The sequence below is a fragment of the Trachinotus anak genome, unplaced genomic scaffold (assembly GCF_046630095.1).
Source record: "Trachinotus anak isolate AG129_WGS33_773 ecotype Australia unplaced genomic scaffold, CSIRO_AGI_Tana_v1 ptg000009l, whole genome shotgun sequence".
In the NCBI taxonomy this organism is placed as follows: Eukaryota; Metazoa; Chordata; class Actinopteri; order Carangiformes; family Carangidae; genus Trachinotus; species Trachinotus anak.
This window is the reverse complement of record NW_027273860.1, coordinates 20943539-20961491: the sequence shown is the minus strand read 5'-3', so window position 1 is coordinate 20961491 and position 17953 is coordinate 20943539. Positions and strand designations below refer to the sequence as shown.

Sequence of the window (17953 nt, the reverse complement as noted above, 5' to 3'; positions counted from 1 at the left end):
TCTACAGAATTTCATCACAGAAAGATCTAATGAAGAGAGAAAAACTGGACTGGGCCAGGTCAAAAGTCTGGAACTGATTTTTAGTCCCACTGTGTCCCAGAATATAAAGAAATATTATGGAATACAAACACTAATGTCCGTTATCAGGAGCACTAACTATCTAATTTTAAAAAATAAACAAAGATATACGTAAACGAGAAATTTTGGCTTATTATGATTATTATTATTTATAGTGTTAAATTAATATTACATTTTATTTGCCCTGCCATAGTTTCACATTGACATCACATTGACATGGTTGCCTCCTCTGTTTGTAAAAGCGACACATGCACTCACACTCTGACTGCCGACTGTCTTTGACACACTCTTTGTGTGTGTAGGTCCTGTGCTGTGAACAAAGTGGACTAGATCGATAGACAGGAAGAAAGAGCAAGTCACTTAGTTTGGTTTCTTAGCCTGCTTGTTTTTCCTGGTTGTAAATGGAACACTACCACCCCTCAAAATTAAAGCCTTGCATTCTGTACATGTTGCCTTTTTACTGTTGGAACTTTCCAACATGTTGTCAAATTGCTGGCGTTTAGCCGACGGCTAACAGTGCACTATTTTATGGAAATCATATATTTTTCCCTGCTCCATAACAGTTGATGCCAGTGGCTGCATAGCACAACTTCCTGTGTGCTATGCAGCGTGTGTTTTAGAACAGTGAAGAAGATGGTGATTTCCAGGAAAACTGCCGTTTTATCTGGATGTGAAGCTATAAAGTTTATTAATAAATTCAGTGGTATCGGATCGGTGCATAGACTCGTGTACCCCGATACCTGATCCAGTATATTCCATCACTGCTGGCGACCAGGATAAGCAACCAGTCACACATAATTTTAAAAGGAAAACTTAAACCTGAGATGCAAGGTTAAACATTATTGTGCAGGTTGCAGAGTTGTTGAGTCAGACTTGTTTTTATCACCAGTGATGATCCTACATATTTGATGTTCATCATCTGTTGGCTTTCATTTTAGATGAATCTGCTAATCACTTAAATAAATACAGTAAACTTCAATCACATTTGAAATGGAATAATTCTTGTGCTTGTATTGTTCTAAACCCAAATATATTTTGAAAGAAAAGAATGTAATTAACCACCAGTGAATGATTGGCAGTTTGTGCTTTAAAAAAATACTTATATTACTTAAAATTAATTACTAAAATTATTAAGATCATTGTTAATTGATTTTCTGTTGATTGACTAATAAATTAGGTAACTAATTATTGTTGCTTGGAAAAATCAAACCTCATAGGTCCAGTTTATCAGATTTAAATCTTGGAAAATGAGGTCTAGCTAGGAAAAGGGAAGGCCTGGCCTGTCTACTGTGTCCAACTGCATCCTTGGAAAAATTGCTCTCAGACCATATGCAGTACATTGTATGAAAGAGCTGGTGAGCAGCTGGTGACTTGATTCTGATGATAATGTTTCTGGTAGTTATTGGGGTTGTTTCCCAGTGCACTGAGGTTGTATGAGGTAGTGCATTTTAACATTACCTTGCAGCAGGGAGTTGTTATTATGACTAATGTGCTGGCAGTGGCTAAGTGTCCAGAAGTCTTTCATACATACATTTATCACATCCCATCTCTCTACACTGTTGGGTGTCTTAACAAGACATTTGAGAGGAGGCGACTGAGAGTACAATTGTGGATTCAGGCAAATGCACGGGGAGTTAAAATGTGTCGGGTTCTACTGGGCCTCTTGTAGTATGCTGATAATAGTAGTGACAGTAATATGTTATCACTGCACAAAATTAATTTTACTGAAGGAAGAAGTCATTTCATTGCTGTGAATGGAGAAGTCAGCTCAAATGAACACAGAGATTTGAAGCTGAACATGGTAAAACGAGCATCAGTCATTTGTGGGTGTGACTGATGATTGGTTGTAGTGAGGATTGAGGCAGTTTTGCAACCATAGAACTTATTTATTCTATTTATTCCTCCATGTTGGGGAACACAACATTTAGTATGAGTGATTGTGAGTGATTGTTCCTATATGATTGTCTTAATCAGAGGCTAGTTTGCACAAGCTGTGCTGAGCCTTGAGCTAAAAACGATCTCTTCTGTTTCAGAGGAACCATGGGACATGGAGTAGACTGAAGCAGAGGGTCTAGCAGCACACACCAATCGTAAGTATAATTTTATTTTATTTTTTAAATCTGTATTATATGTATTTTTATGTTCATAAACATTCTTTTTATGAACATAGAATGAAAATATGGAGCAATGAATAAAGGAAGATAAGTCAAATATATTTCAGGCAGAGTGTACGTAAAAAAGAGCATCTCAACCACAATCCTGTATACCACAAAAACTTGTAAAGAGGACAGACAATTCATATAAATGTCCAGACTACAGTAGCATGGATGAAGCACAAACATGATCCATGAGCCAAAGCAGCAGTTGGCTAACTCAGATCAGTTTCAGATCAATTCTTCTACTTTGGCGTTTGTTAAACTCATATAACAAAATGTTCAGAATATGCTAGCAGCTCCTAGACTTCTCCACTGTATTGGAACCCTGCAGAGCTTGCCTGTTTCTTCTTTGTGAATTTACACGGTATATGTCATGTGTGTTTGATGTTTGCTTACAATTGCAATATTTTTAGACACACATGACATTCTTGAGGTTTTCCAGTCCGGTTTAAAAGGCCTTCAGAGCACTAATATGTACTTTTAAAAGTTTTTAATAATCTTTTATTAGCTACTGACTCCAGGGTTTCTGCAATTGTTAGATCTCACAGTTGGATTCAACACAGTAGACAAAAGTATCCTTGCTTGGTGCCTGGAGTATTGTGTTGCAATGAAGGTATTTCTCTGGAGTGGTTCATGCCTTACTTCTCTGGCAGGCTTGGTGACTCTGTATCCTCCTTAGCGCCTCTATCTTGTGTAGTCCCTCAGGATTCTATTCTCAGGCCAATCTCATGCAAATGGAACTCAAATTGAACTGCCTTTGAAACAGAAAGATACAAACTCTTTAAAACTATTGTTGGACTGTCTCTGGGACAGCAAAGCTTAGATGGCCTTACATTTTTTAATGAAACAATGAAAGTGAAACTGAAGTCCTCAGTTTCACTTTCATTGTTTCATTAAATCACAGGCACCACCCACTGGTGCCTGTGATGCCTCTTATATGGACCTGTGTTCCCTGGAACAATTTGTAAAACCCACTGTAAATCTGGGTGTAATAACGCAGTGATTTTACACAGGGGTTATTGTGTCTTTGCAGTTGTAGCTCCCAACTCTGACATCACTGACCACTCCTTGCTTTCTTCTCCCTGCAATTTCCCTCTAATGAGCTTCTGAAAGGAGCAAGCTGATGGAAAGGCTGATTAAAGACAAGCTGCTACTGCTCAAGAGGAGAACACCATTTCACATTCCCACTAACACATACACGCACACACACAAGATTGATGATACATGCACACAACAAATGCAAGTTGGTCATAATGTTTCTATTATTTTATTGTCGTTTGTTTTGTTTTTGTTATTTTGATTGTATAGCTCTGTCATCTTTGTATGTATGGTTTTGAAGGTGTATGACATGGCCACGGCCTCATCCAGAGCAGAGTCCAGCCATAACCACAGAGGAACGTCACAGCTTTATGCCATTGGTGAGTCCAAAAACAACAGCCTGGAGGCGTGGTTTCATGGTGTAGACCCTGTCACTTGCTCAGAGAGCTCACACTGAAGCATTGTCAGCAGGAATTACTGTGTGAAAAATCTTTTTTCTTAATGGTATCATTAATATAGCACATTATTTAATCTGAATATGTGAACAAGAACGCTAATTACAGTCATGTGAAAATGAAAGTACACCTCTTTGATTTCTATGGTTTTACTTCAAACATTCATCTGGTCCTTAGCAGGTCTTAAAATTCTGTAAATACAACCTCAGATGAACAACAACACATGACATATTACAGTGTGTCATTATTTATTTAACAAAAACTAGGCCACTAGGTGTGAAAAATTAAGTACACCCTTACTGCTTTCATAGGAATTTAGTGGGTAAGTAGCAGCCAGGTGCTGCTAATCAAATGCCCTTGATTAACTGATCATCAGCAAGTGTGACCACCTATAAAGGTTTTGGCAGTTTGCATTCAGGTGTGTGTTAACACAATGCCAAGGAGGAAAGACATAAGCAGTTGTCTTAGAGAAGCAGTTGTTGCTGCCCATCAGTCTGGGAAGGGTTATAAGGCCATTTCCAAACAATCTGAAGTCCATCATTCCACAGTGAGAAAGATTATTCTCAAGTGCAAAACATTCAAAACAGTTGCCAATCTCCCCAGGAGTGGATGTCCCAGCAACTTCACCCAAGGTCAGACTGGCAATGCTCAGAGAAATTGCAAAAAACCCTAAAGCTACATTTCAGACTCTACAGGCCTCAGTTAGCATGTTAAAAGTTCATGACAGTGCAATCAGAAAAGAAAAGACTGAACAGGTATGGCTTGTTTGGAAAGGTTGCTCTCTAAAAAGAGCATGGCAGCATAGCTTAGGTTTGCAAAGTTGCATCTGAACAAACCACAAGACTTCTGGAAAAATGTCCTTTGGACAGATAAGACCAAACAGGAGATGTTTGGCCATAGTGCACAGTGCCACATCTGTTGAAGACCAAACGCAGCATATCAGCACAAACACCTCATACCAACTGTCAAGCATGGTGGTGGAGGGGTGATGATTTGGGTGATGTTTTGCAGCCACGGGACCTGGGCAGCTTGCAGTCATTGAGTCGACCATGAACTCCTCTGTATACCAAAGTATTCTAGAGTCAGATATGAGACCATCTGTCCGACAGCAAGAGCTTGGCTGAAATTGGGTCCTGCAACAGGACAATGATCCCAAGCACACCAGCAAATCTACAACAGAATGGCTGAAAAAGAAAAGAATCAAGGTGTTGCAATGGCCCAGTCAAAGTCCAGGCCTCAGCCCGATTGAAATGCTGTGGCGGGACCTTAAGAGAGCTGTGCATAAATGAATGCCCGCAAACTTCAACTGAAGCAACGTTGTAAAGAAGAGTGGGACAAAATTCCTCCACGACAATGTGAGAGACTAATAAAGTCATATGGGAAACGATTACTTCATTTTATTGCTGCTAAAGGTGGTTCTACAAGCTATTGAATCACATAGTACTTAGTTTTTCATACATGGCTTCTCCATTTTGGCTTCATTTTTGTTAAATAAATAATGACACAGTGGAATCTGTTGTATATTGTTTTACACCTGAGGTTAGATGAATGACCAGATTATGTCCTGATACGTAAAACCATAGAATTATAGAATTCAAAGAGGGTTTACTTTCTTTTCACATAACTGTATATAGTGAAAATCTAAAATGTTGAAAGTAAAGATTTTCACTTGTCTCTTTGCTTCCTTCATGTGCTGCTAGTTTCCTGTGCCAAAATTAAGAGGAAGAAGAGCCTGTTTGGGGCTGCCATTTATGTGGAGGTGACAGCAGAGGGGGAGTCACGCCGCACAGCAAAGTCTCACAGCTCCTCCAGTCCTAAATGGGATGAGAGACTCACTCTGTAAGAAGCAACAATTTGCCTACTCTGTGTGTGTGACAGTCTTAATCTGTGTGTGTGTGTGTGTGTGTGTGTGTGTGTGTGTGTGTGTGTGTGTGTGTGTGTGTGTGTGTGTGTGTGTGTGTACTTGTACTTGTACTTGTACTTGTACTTGCTACATAGTAGGGACCAAAAAAAGTATTTTACTAACAGAGTGAGGATATTTTGGGAAAGTGAGGACATTTTGGCCAGTCCTCACTTTTTGAGACACCTTAATCACATTTTGAGGGTTAAGACTTGGTTTTAGAGTTATGGTTAGAATTAGGTTTAGGTTAAGGTTAGGGTTTTTTCATTTTCATTTTATGAATGAACACTGATGTTGTGAGTCTCATAGAATGAGACACACAATGTGAGTCGAGACAACCACAAACATCTGCCTTCTCGTACTCCCCTTAATTTTAAGGTTCCTAGAATAAGTACTGATCGTCAAGCGGTCTGTGCTTATGTAAAACTCTGCTGAGAGATAAATAGAAACATGTCACAGGTCGTACACATGGCGTTGAGGCTCCAATCCTAGATGTTTCTCTTTTGGCTGATGTGCTTAACCATGAAAACAATGACTTTTCCTGTGTGTTCATTTGTGTGAGGACAGAAAACACAAGGAAGCAGCATAATATCAGCTCAGTACATCAGTCACTCAGCCTGCAGCAAGGACAAGTTACTCTTTTGAGATTTTTGGAGGGGGAGCAGTTGTTGAAAAACAGAAACTGTAAGACAAAGAAGTATCTAATGAAATAGTTGTTTTCTTTGTTGCTTTTTTCTGTTTTGAAGGGGAGCAGATGCAGAGAGGAGGAGCTGGTGAATGATGCTTTTAAAAGTACATACTGTGCAGTACGTTCAGAAAGTGTTCAGACCCCCTCACTTTTCTCAAATTTTGTTATGCTGTAGCTTTGTACCAGAATTTTTTTTTTTTTTAATCAAATTTTCCTCATCATCATGACACCCCATAATGACAAAATGAAAACAGAATTTTAGAAATCTTAATCTAAAAAATCTTGGCAATATCTTGGAAATATCATGTAATTATTTAGACTTACATCAGTGTGATATTTCAATGTTTTCACTTTGTCATTATATGGTATTGAGTGCAGTCTGATTAACTTTTATCCTAAAGTAAATTTTTAAAAAAGTCTATTTTTTATTTTGGAATAAGGCTGCATCATAACAAAATGTGAAAAAAGACTTTCTGAATGTGTACTGTATGTCCTCAAACAATTCTAGTAGACTTACATTATACTTATGTATTCTGAAATTATATGGACAATCAAAAAAGTCTTTGTACACAGTGAATCCACTCTGGATCAAAATATTAAAACTACTACTGATTGAGTACACAGGCACTAAATACTTATCAGAGTTACTTACACTGGTATGTGTTGTTTTACTTTGTATGGCCTATTACTACAGAAGAAGAAGCATGATGAACCAGTGTGCTTCGAACTGCATGGGGTTTCTAAATCAAAACAATGACAAAGGACGCCATTGGGTGACATCATGAAATGGCGTAGGATCATAGGAGTTGTTGTCCATACCACCATTGCTGACACTGAAGGAATCCAAACCAGGAGAAGCTTCCTGGTTTGGATTCCTTCAGTGTCAGTAATTCAGGATGCTTTTACCTGGAGCTGAATTGTCCACAGTGGTCTCCTCGTCTCCAGAACAAACACAGCTGATTATAACCGTATGAAGCACAGTTTAACATTTAAAGGCAGTTTTTCGCCAATTTTTCTCATTTTGGACATGAGACGTCAGGGAAGGGTTAGGAGCTGAGATTGCTGCTCACCCTTGTTTACCTCTGATAACTTATGAACCAGACATACAGGAGGTTTTACTGGCATTAAAAACCAAGGACATCTCTGTGGATAAGGTCTCTATAACAAACAGACCAGGGCAGGGCATTAAATTGGTAGAAACAACAAAAAAGAAAAATTTAAAATCAGAGCTGTTCAGCGGACACAGGCAGCTGGGAGCTGAGCTGTCAACATTTGCTTGGGTTTTTTTTTTTCTCTGATAATTTAGATTCAGACAGATGATGACTAAAATCCTTTATCTGGTTAAAATATATAGTTGAAAATGAGCAAGGTGTAAAAATGTGGCTTAAAACTGAATAAAAGTCAATTTTGAGCTTCTGGCAGACAGCCACAACCCTGACATATGAGCATAGAGGATATGATGTCACTGACAGGTGACCAATGAAATGGAGCATTACTAGGATTAAAATCACAGATTTCTCAGGTTTGAGAATTGATGGAAGTATCAATTCACAAATACACAACTCAACAAAATATCTAACATAGGTGTAGACATTTGTAGACATTCTATTGTGGAAAAGTTAGCAATTGTAACTTTAACTATGTTATATTTTTGACTCTGTCTGTTTGCCTTCTTCTGATGATGCTGTTAATTTCTGACGTGTTAAAAGTTGAGAATGACTTGATGTGTGTGTGTTTTTGTTTTTGTGTGTTCCTGACCATCTAGGAATGTAACACCGCACACACAGGTGGATTTCAAAGTATGGAGTCACCACACCCTGAAAGCAGACGCTCTGTTGGGCAAAGCCACACTGGACCTAATGCAAGCCTTGGAGCAGCATGACAGAAAATGTATGATGAGAAACATAGAACATAGAACTGTTTCATAATAGAAGGTGTAGAGTGGTCATGGTCGTGCATTTACTCAGCAGTTATGGGTGTGGCACAGTTACTGCAGATTCATTAACGTATTACTTAATTAGACTAGCCAACATCAGGGCTATGTATTCTGAGCTTGTTGCTACATAGGCTCTGTTCAGACCTGGTATTAACATGTGTCCTCAGTGATCCAATCACATGTGGTCAGCTCTAAGTTCTTCTGTTTACACCTGGCTTTAAATGGATCTCCACATCGGATCGGCTCTCACCTCCTCGCTTCATATGCAAATAAATAAGTATGCAGTATTGTTTTTAGCCAATCCAACTGATGGGTGTGCTGTCAGTATGCTTCTGTGTGTGAGTGAGAAGAGTGTGAGTGAGAGAGACAGATACGAGTGAGAATGCGGTAATGAAAGGTTGAGCGAATCAATGTGTTGTGCACAGCTCAATAGTGAAATAAGGTTTTATCCATTAGAAATAGTAAAATACTTTCAGTTTGTTATGAAACTGTGCTTGGACTCGTTATACTGTGGCAGAGGATGCCAGTAGAGTAGGCCATCCTTCAATATGGCCAGGACACATTTGCGCTCACGCTGCTAAAATAATGTGGCCACATGTGGCCCAGACCACCTCAGAATGTGGTCTAAGGGATTGGATCTCAAATGCATCCTGGGTGCATTCTCACCCGAACTTCTGTCCATTTGTGATTGGATTTCTCAGGACGGATGTTAATACCAGGTCTGAACATGGCCCTACACATTGTTATTACCTCTCCCAATGATGTTAAAGTATAGTATAAACAGAATATTCTAAGAATAAACAGCATAAAATTCTTGGAGTGTCAGACCATTTTGGAGTCAACCAGATAAAAATAATGTAAAAGAATTGGTTTAGTTGAGCTACACAAACATTTCTGGCATCTGGTTGATTTATAATAGGACCATTAAAGTTTGTTTTGACCAGAATCACCATTTTGAGGTTGCCTGCAAACAAAATGTGAACATTACAAATGTAACATTTATAATGGATTGCTTTATGTTTATCCTGATGTCAGTCCTCTTATACATCCCTGTTTTGGCTCTACAGTGGAGAATGTGAAGGAGGTGCTGAAGCTGAGCGTGGAGCAGAAGGGCGCTGTGGTTCCTACTGGGGAGCTGACTGTCTACCTTGATGGGCTGACTGTCACTGACCAGGAAGAACTGGCACAGCTTACCAACGGCAATGCTGCAAATGGCACCAGTAAGTGTGTTAGGGGTGGGTAATGGTTGGGTTGTCAGTTTTAGGACCATGTGTGACTAATAAATGACAATCGACAGCAAAGCTCAAGTAGAGAAAAATGCGAGTCCAGAACATGAGTCAAAAAATACTGGTAAACTATCACCCAAACCTCTATTTGTTTGCATGCATTCACCAAATATACACAGACACATTATATCTGCAAACAAACATCGTTTTCCCCAATTTTTTCCAGAAGTCCAACAGAATGGTGATGCCATCCATGAAAATGGAGACTCGTCGTCCTCTTCCTCAAGGGCTGCCAACAGGTAAACAGACTAAATGAACCAACCATTTGGTTGCTCCACTTATTTCATGAAGAAGATTATGTCCGCTTCACTGTTCCTTTCCCTTTTAGGAACACATGAAGGCCTTTTTAGATTAATGTCAGTACTCATATTCTATTGACTTGCACTAGCTCTTTTTAATAGAAGGCTTATGATAGTTTTTTTTAACCTCATGTCTGTGTCTGTCCCTTTTTCCTGCTTTACGGTCTACCAGCTGCCCCACTGGTGCCAATTTTTAATCATCTGTCACACTGTTAAAGTGCCCCTTAATGAGGCTAACAGGTTTTTTTGGTTTTTTTTTTGGTTTTTTTTTTTTTGGAAAGGCAAAAATATATGGATGTCTGCTGCCTGGCTCCTCTCTGCATTGCAGTTGCGGAGAGGTCTGGATGACACAAGCAGGGGGATATTTAAAACTTAACAGTGTTTCCCCTTCCTAGAAATCTGTTTGTTTCAGTGAATTAAAAATTACATTACTCACAAACAATAAATACATCACTGATAAACAAAAAAACACTACCCAACTAATCTCCTCCATCTGTAATGTGTGGGTGTGGTGCTACCTGGGTAGTCTTGCAAAAGGAGTTAAACCTACACACACACACAGACAAACATACACTTACACACACACTGTGTGGTCACCAGGGACCACCTGCTTAGAACCTGTGCTCACATGGTATGTGTCCTAAGTCCAGTCCTGTTGAGTTGAGTTGTTAAGCTTACTGTGTGAGAGTTTAAACTGCTCTGCCTTAAAATTGTGGCTAACACTGGTATATTTCCCCTCATTTGTTTTCAATGGAGTGCTATTTCTGGTCTGAACATGTCCTTTGGCTCACTGCTCCTTCCCCAAAATGTGACTTCACTTGCAGCGTATGAAAGGCGGCCAAACAGTGTTAGTTGGTAATTTAGCTTGGAGCAGATGCTTAGGGAGCCCTCTGACCTACTTCTTTCCATTTGTGTCTCTCTTTGTCTCTTAAACTTGTTGTCCTTCATCATCTTACATCACAGTTATGCTTTGGTTTGTTTTCTGGCAGCTTTCCCATCATAGCCTCTCTTATCTCTTCTGCTCACCTCTTTCAACCTACCTTGCTTTGTATATTTTTCTCTTTTGAAACCTTTACTTCCTGAGTCTATCTCACTTTGCTAGTGCCTTGATTTCTATTTTTTCTGTTTTTAGTGTACTTTGCTTTGTTGCATTTCCCTCCTTTCTTTCCCTCCATTCCTTGTGCTTGTGTTTCTACTGTTTCTCACACCGTCAAGTAGGGAGACCCTTCCTGTGGAGAAGTGCCAGGTCTCACGGCCTGTTAAAACACAATACCGGCTTCCAGCTTGGCTGCAGAAGTGTGATGTTGTTTTTAGTTCAAACCATCTGTTTCTACGAAAAGAATTTCAATAACTGCTCATCTGTGATGTCTTTGTATCTAATTTTTCTTCCAGCATCATATGATAGTACTAAAACAGGAAGTTCACTTGACTTTGATTTAGTATTTGTAATTAACCTATTCATATTGCTACATAAGTTATGAAAGTGAAGTGCTTAATAGATACAAATGAACAAATAAACATCACTGGAAGGATTTTCAGCTTCTACCAGGTTCTACATTAAATTTAAACTGGGCAGATTTGGTGGGAAATTTGCTGTTGTCACATCCTGTCTTACTGGACACATGGTATTAATATAGTAAGAGCATTCTTTGGAGTTGTCTGCACTTGTGATCCTTTCTGACATTTTCTCCCTGGTTGCTTACCTGCTGATCTGCATTTTCTCTTATTACTTCTTGCCTAGACAAAGCCTTGTCTTGAGTCATATGGGAGATCTTCTATTGGTCTTGGTGTGGGCACGTCTGTGGCACCGACTGAACTCTCCTTCCTCACAAAAGGGCCCTTTCAGCTGTGCCCATTACATCACCACACCACCCCATTATGTTCTGTCCTTACCCCTACAAGACAATAGTCTCAGTGTCGCTAGTCAGTCTTTTATCTGACACTCCCACAGAGAGTGGAAGCAGCACACATTTAGCTCTGAGTAACCCCTGTAAAATAAATTTATTACATGCCAATTTAGGGCCAGTAGTAAAAACTTCTTACTGACTTTTCCTTCCTGGTTATTGTTACTACTACTTATTACTGTTTTTTTTTTTTTGTTTGTTTGTTTGTTTTTTTTTTGTTTTTTTTTTTACTACGTGGAGTTTTTTGTACATGTTTTAGTATACATATAAATTATATTTATAACTTATGTATAATATTTAGGTTTAGAATTTGTTGAGAATGGTTGTTTTCTCCTAAAGCACAGTGAATGGTACAGACGTGGGCCCAAGGTCAGATTCCTGCTCGGCCTCAAATGGTGTAGATGGTCAGATGCCCTCCAGCTCCTGCAGCCCTGCCCTTGGTCATGTTGTCAATGGAGACACCACACCCAACTCCACCCCAGTCCACCAACCCTCAGACAGTGACACAGAGAGCAGGACAGGTGAGTTTGCATTTTACTATGTGAGAATTACAATAACTAAAGGTTAAAATAAAATCCCTGGGTTCTCAGATTTCAGTGGTGTGTTTATTACCGTTTCAGTGCTATCAGTCATTGTGTTTTTCTGGCCATAATCCCTTTTGATTGTTTTTTTATTATTATTTATGATTTACTTGAAAACTGGACAAGATATTGACTGATTATCTATGATCAGCAAGGCTCATGTCAAAAATGGAGTAATACAAATCATTACCAGAGCATCTCAGTTATACATATGTATATTTCCAGCAGGTATGCACTGTATTGCCTGGGCAGTGCTCAGGCCACTTAAATTTCTCCATGGTTCACTGAGTCCTAGTGAACAGTAGATTAATTTTCATTAAGTGAGGCCTGTAATCTCTGCTGCTGTCAACGCCTCTGTCGAAAACTCCCTGGAGAGAGAGACAGAGAAAGGAGAAAGAGGAAAAAAAACAAAGCTGAGTAGAATGTTTTCTCCAATTGCACACTGAGTTTACACTCAGGCATAGGAGTAAATAATTGATATTCTTCAGTCAGCCTCAGCTAAGATAGGTTATCACATTTTCAAAGTTTTTGGTGTTGAGTCCAAAATACTTCCACACATAACTTCTCAGATGGTTTGGTGTCATGATATATTTAAGAATATTAATTTTTGCCCATATTTGAATACAGCTAGAATTCTAAATAAAAAGTGACAGCCCTACAAAGCATCTACTCACTGGTCAACAGCTGTTTGTTGCATTTAACAAAGAAGTAATTAGTTCAGAAACCAAGTTTGCAGTGTTTTGAAGATACTACATTTAGCTTAAGAAGGTGAATATCCACTTAAACCCTTGAATTCCCTTCGTCAGTGGATATGTTTTCCTTCACAGAGACACTTGCTGATAAGACAGAAGATATAAGCTTGCATGTGTACGTATGTAGATTCCTAGACAACTGGACTAATGGGCACTTGTTGTAAAATCAGCCATTTAAAAGGCAATGCTTTTCCTTGAGACATCGATGACATCAAGTCATAGATGAAGAGAGAGTTTAGGCCATACACTAAAACAGCACCTTTGTCTTTCTCTGACTTCCCTGCAGTCAACGGGGAGTCCTGTGACGTTGCTCTTGGGCCATCATCTGTTACAACAGGTGATGTGCTGTCCCCTGCAGATGACCACGAGGACTGTAGTCAAGATGGTGTCCTGCCAGACTCTGTCACAGCACCAAATAGCACATCTCAACCCCTGCCACCCTCCACACAGGCTCCAGCCTCCTCTTCTGCTGCTAAGCCTCCTGACAGCACTGCTGCTGCTTCCTCCACACTCACCTCCTCAGCACAGGGGGCCACCACCGTCACAACCTCCCCATCATCGTCCTCTTCCTCCCCAGCACTGGGAGAGGCAAACGCTTCAGGGGCTAGTGGTTGTAACAGTAGTAGCAGTACAACTGTAACTACAGATGGGGCCAAGCCCAGACAGCAGGTCCCCAATGCTGGAGCCTCAGATCCTCTGCCACCAGGGTAAAATGACCACCAGCTGTTCATTTTCTGCATTCCCTGCTTAATATTGCTATATATTTTCAAACCTATGATTACATCATGAAGTTAAAGTGAGCATTTTGAGCATTAAACAAACCCATGCACAGACTCGTATATCACAATAATTTAGCGACCTTGCACAGCCTTATGAAGCTTTTTTTTGTTTGCACTTTTTTGTTGTTGTTAATTGTTGTGTCTTTGTAGATGGGAGCAGAGGAAAGACCCGCATGGGAGAACGTACTATGTAGACCACAACACCAGGACTACTACCTGGGAAAGACCACAGCCACTGCCACCAGGGTGAGTTTCCATCTTTAACTTACTGCAGACTAACATCTTAAACTTTACTTGGGTTCATCTTTCTGTTGAAACTGTGGCTCCATACAACAACACCCTGTTTACACAAGATGACTTTTAACCATGTCTGCAACTAAATAAAAATTGTTGTAGACCAATGATATGGTTAGATAGTTTCAGTTTACATTTCACTTGTACTTGCATTTGATCTCCATAGATCATGACAGCTGATACTACATAATGACGCGTCCTGATATAAAAATATAACCAAAGAGTCCCATAATGTAAAGTAGTGTTTTCTCTGGACACTCAGGGTTTATGACTCCACCCATACCTGGTCTAATGTAGAATATGTTCAAAGTTTGTTTGAGTTCAGTGTTAGTTTAGGGATATGGTCAATTTCAGATATTGTCTGATGAACATCATCTTGCAGGAGAGGTGTTTCTGTAATAGGTTGGTGATCATTTAAAGTTACATAACTTGAATTAAACTGTCCATTTGTAAGTCGGCCCCCTCAGATTTGTTTAATTATTTTGAATTGAATGACCTATAAGTCAGTGTCAGTTTGGAGGTGTACCACTGACTTTGCTGGATTAGCCACCTGCTTAAAAGCCTGCATTTGTGTGTCCCTGTGTTAATCATGACTTCCATCTCTTACATTATACCAGCTGGGAGCGCCGAGTGGATGACCGGGGCAGGATCTATTATGTGGACCACAACACCCGCACCACCACGTGGCAACGTCCCACTATGGAATCAGTCCGTAACTTTGAGCAGTGGCAGAGCCAACGCAGCCAACTGCAGGGAGCTATGCACCAGTTTAACCAGAGATACCTCTACTCTGTAAGACAATCCTCACCACACCTGCAGTTCCTTCACACACACATTCAGTTCTCCTGTCTAATAATGGAGTTGGTTAACATTCTTACTTTTTGTTTTTATTTTTTAGTGTACCCACATGATACTGTACATACTAACATTCCACATACTTCTATTCAAGTAATAGAAACATCCTCTTATTTAAAAGAGCAGCAACACTAGGATGTGCAGATAAAGCAACATAGCCAGTGTGTCCTCCCTTTGTAAATTAGTGAAATTTAGACTATCTTCATGGAGTCTAAATCTATTTAGTAAAAATTAAGGGACTTTAAAAGCTATTAAAACATTTGAATTACTATTTTACAGGGTATTACATTTTAAAGAGTTGGTATGCTAATATAAACTCTAGTATTGAAGGGCCTTGCAAATTATGTAAGGGCCACGTTTCCCCCTCAGGTCAAAGCTGTTCTTGTGCTGCTGCTGTTCTCTCCAAGTTTGATGTCAGTAATATTAAGCTGATATGCATCTCTGGCTGTCAGTCTGTCTGTCTCTAACCCAGCTGGGCAGTGCGTCTCTTGGTCTATCTGTGACGATTATTTAGTCTCTCAGTCAAGATTTAATTTCAAGAAAAGCAATGGTTTGACATTGACTAGTTTATTAAATATTGAAATTAAACTGTTGTATAGCTGTGCATATCGGGCAATATGGATGCACACCCCGCAGTAGATAATAACCATCAAGTATTCAGTCAAGCCACTGTATTAATAGTATTTTATTTTTGAAAATATATTAAAGGAAATCTGGGGTCTTGAGTTTGAAAGGGCTTCATGCAACTGATAAAATTAATATTGTTATCTATAATTTACAGGTACTGTGCTTAAGTTTGTCAGTAGATGAGATGCTGGATCATCAGTCAGTACTAATTAGCAGGCAGCGTTACCTTTAATTATTTTCTATGTTTAATGTTTTCTTCCATTTCTTACTAATAGTAATGTTAATATTCAGATTTTTTTAAATTCTATCAAAATATTCAATAAATATTATTTTTTTATAACTCATTCTGTCTACGTATTCTTAGACCGACAGAGCAAACTCTTTGACAGGCAGAGGGATTGTAGTGGGAGCTCTGGGGTGTCAGGTGTGACTGCATGGCAATGACAAATGGTTTATATGGCTCCTGAGTCAGGACCACAGGGAGCTGAAGACTGACTCAGAACTGAGGCACATGCCATGGATAAGTTGAGAAGCATTGAGGAGGGAATTCTGTGTTCTGAAATTAATGACTTCATAACACTGTGTAGTTGAATGTGTGTGTCTTAAGAAGTTGTAATTGTAATATACCGTCATTCACTGCTGTTTTGACTCAGTTGACCGTAGTAATGATCACAAACTAAAACTGTTAAGTTTAGCATTCTTAAAATCAATGTAAGCTGAAGTTGTGTTGCTGGTGTAACTGGTTACTGCTCGAAGTGGCATTGAGGTTTTAAAAAATGTTTTAAAAGGTCTTAAAGGGTTTTAAAAGTTGTTGAATTGAACTACAGGATTCCTGCATATTTCCACAGTCCACAATATATAATCCACAATATATAATAATATAATATAATATAATATATAACCACAATCCTTTCTCTGTGAACCCTGTGCATTATTGAGTCACCTGACCACACTTGATCTTTCCAGATGTTAGTTTTACCATCTTGTCAACTTTTAAATGGTGCATTTAGCTCTGACCATTCCACAGTACTTACCCATTACTACAGACAGCAGATCTGTGGCTCTGACCGAAACCACCTTTAAAAATCTTTCAAATCTTTGAAGATAGCTAAGTTTCTGGTGTTCTCTGATACCAGTGATCACTTTTCCTTTTCTCTGCAATCTGGAATGGCTCAGATATTCGGATTATTATTATGTTTTAGATATGGAGCTCTGAAATGGCTCCACTGACTTTTTGAAGAATTTAAAGTTATCTATTTAAAAGGACCTGTGTTTTTTGCATATCCAGCCTTTATAACAACAAATCACAAATATTTGATATGAGCCATGACACATACTGCGATGCCTAACTTAAGTAACATTCAAGTCAGAAGTTCAAACATTACAACATGCTGTATTAAGGTATAGAAATGGCTAATACTAATAGCTCCTAATTGGCAGGGGTAACCAGGTCATCATATTGTCACGATGAGCTTTGAAATCATCACAAATTATGTAACATGAAACATAATGTACTCTCCATCCTTTGCCTAATAAATCTAATTTATTTTTCTGGGTGCCTTTGTTTTGCAACCCTACTCACTGTTTGGTATCTAGCTCAACCTATAGGTGAGAAATTTACCTGGCCAGGGCTTTAAATATGCACACCCCAGCCTCTGCCTTAATCTGGTCATCTTTGTGAGGGTTCCTCTCTCACGTCTTTGATCTGAGCAGTGATGTCATCTTCATTGATGATGATTAACTTACAACACAAATCAAAAGACAGACAGCTGGGAAGTACTTGAGCAGTAACCAGCCACAGAGGCCCTCTTGCCAATTCACCAACACACAGTTTTTTTATTCTTATTTTGTTTTTATTTGGAGTGTTATCCAATCTTCTTGTTGCAGAATTTTTTTCCTGAATTTCATTTTGAATGTTTTTTGATATCCTACATATTTGGAATATTTTTTAGAAGATTTGTGTCTTCTGGAGTTTTCTTAATGGAGGTCTATGTGTGCATCCCTCATTTCCAGGCATCAATGATGTCTGCTGAGAACGACCCTCTTGGCCCACTACCTCCTGGCTGGGGTGAGTTTTGACATTCTACATTTGTTCATCTGAATCCTACTCACATTTTCACATGGTGTCAGTATGTACTGTACTTTAACTAAGTTAGAAAAGTAGATGTATCAGTATACATTGTACCTATAATATTCAGGCCAAAGTGTGTGTTAAAATGAAACATGAGCACCAGTGCTTTGTGATACTGCTTTAAGTTGTATCACTGTTATTCTGAATGTATCTGAACTGTGGAGTTGCCTACACTCTCCTCTCAACCTCCTCCT

At 39.1% G+C, this 17953-nt stretch overlaps 1 protein-coding gene across 1 annotated transcript in view; it reads left to right on the top strand.

Annotated features, from left to right (window-relative positions):
- Positions 1-17953, top strand: part of LOC139625593 (NEDD4-like E3 ubiquitin-protein ligase WWP1) — a 32787-nt gene that overhangs the window by 5395 nt on the left and 9439 nt on the right. Inside the window, exons 2-12 of the mRNA XM_071485714.1 lie at positions 2112-2168; positions 3574-3652; positions 5428-5566; positions 8081-8205; positions 9319-9471; positions 9704-9776; positions 12080-12261; positions 13360-13780; positions 14003-14098; positions 14764-14938; positions 17642-17696. Coding sequence (XP_071341815.1) covers positions 3583-3652; positions 5428-5566; positions 8081-8205; positions 9319-9471; positions 9704-9776; positions 12080-12261; positions 13360-13780; positions 14003-14098; positions 14764-14938; positions 17642-17696 — 1489 coding nt within the window. The 5' untranslated portion in view covers positions 2112-2168; positions 3574-3582. The remainder of the gene's footprint in view (positions 1-2111; positions 2169-3573; positions 3653-5427; positions 5567-8080; positions 8206-9318; positions 9472-9703; positions 9777-12079; positions 12262-13359; positions 13781-14002; positions 14099-14763; positions 14939-17641; positions 17697-17953) is intronic.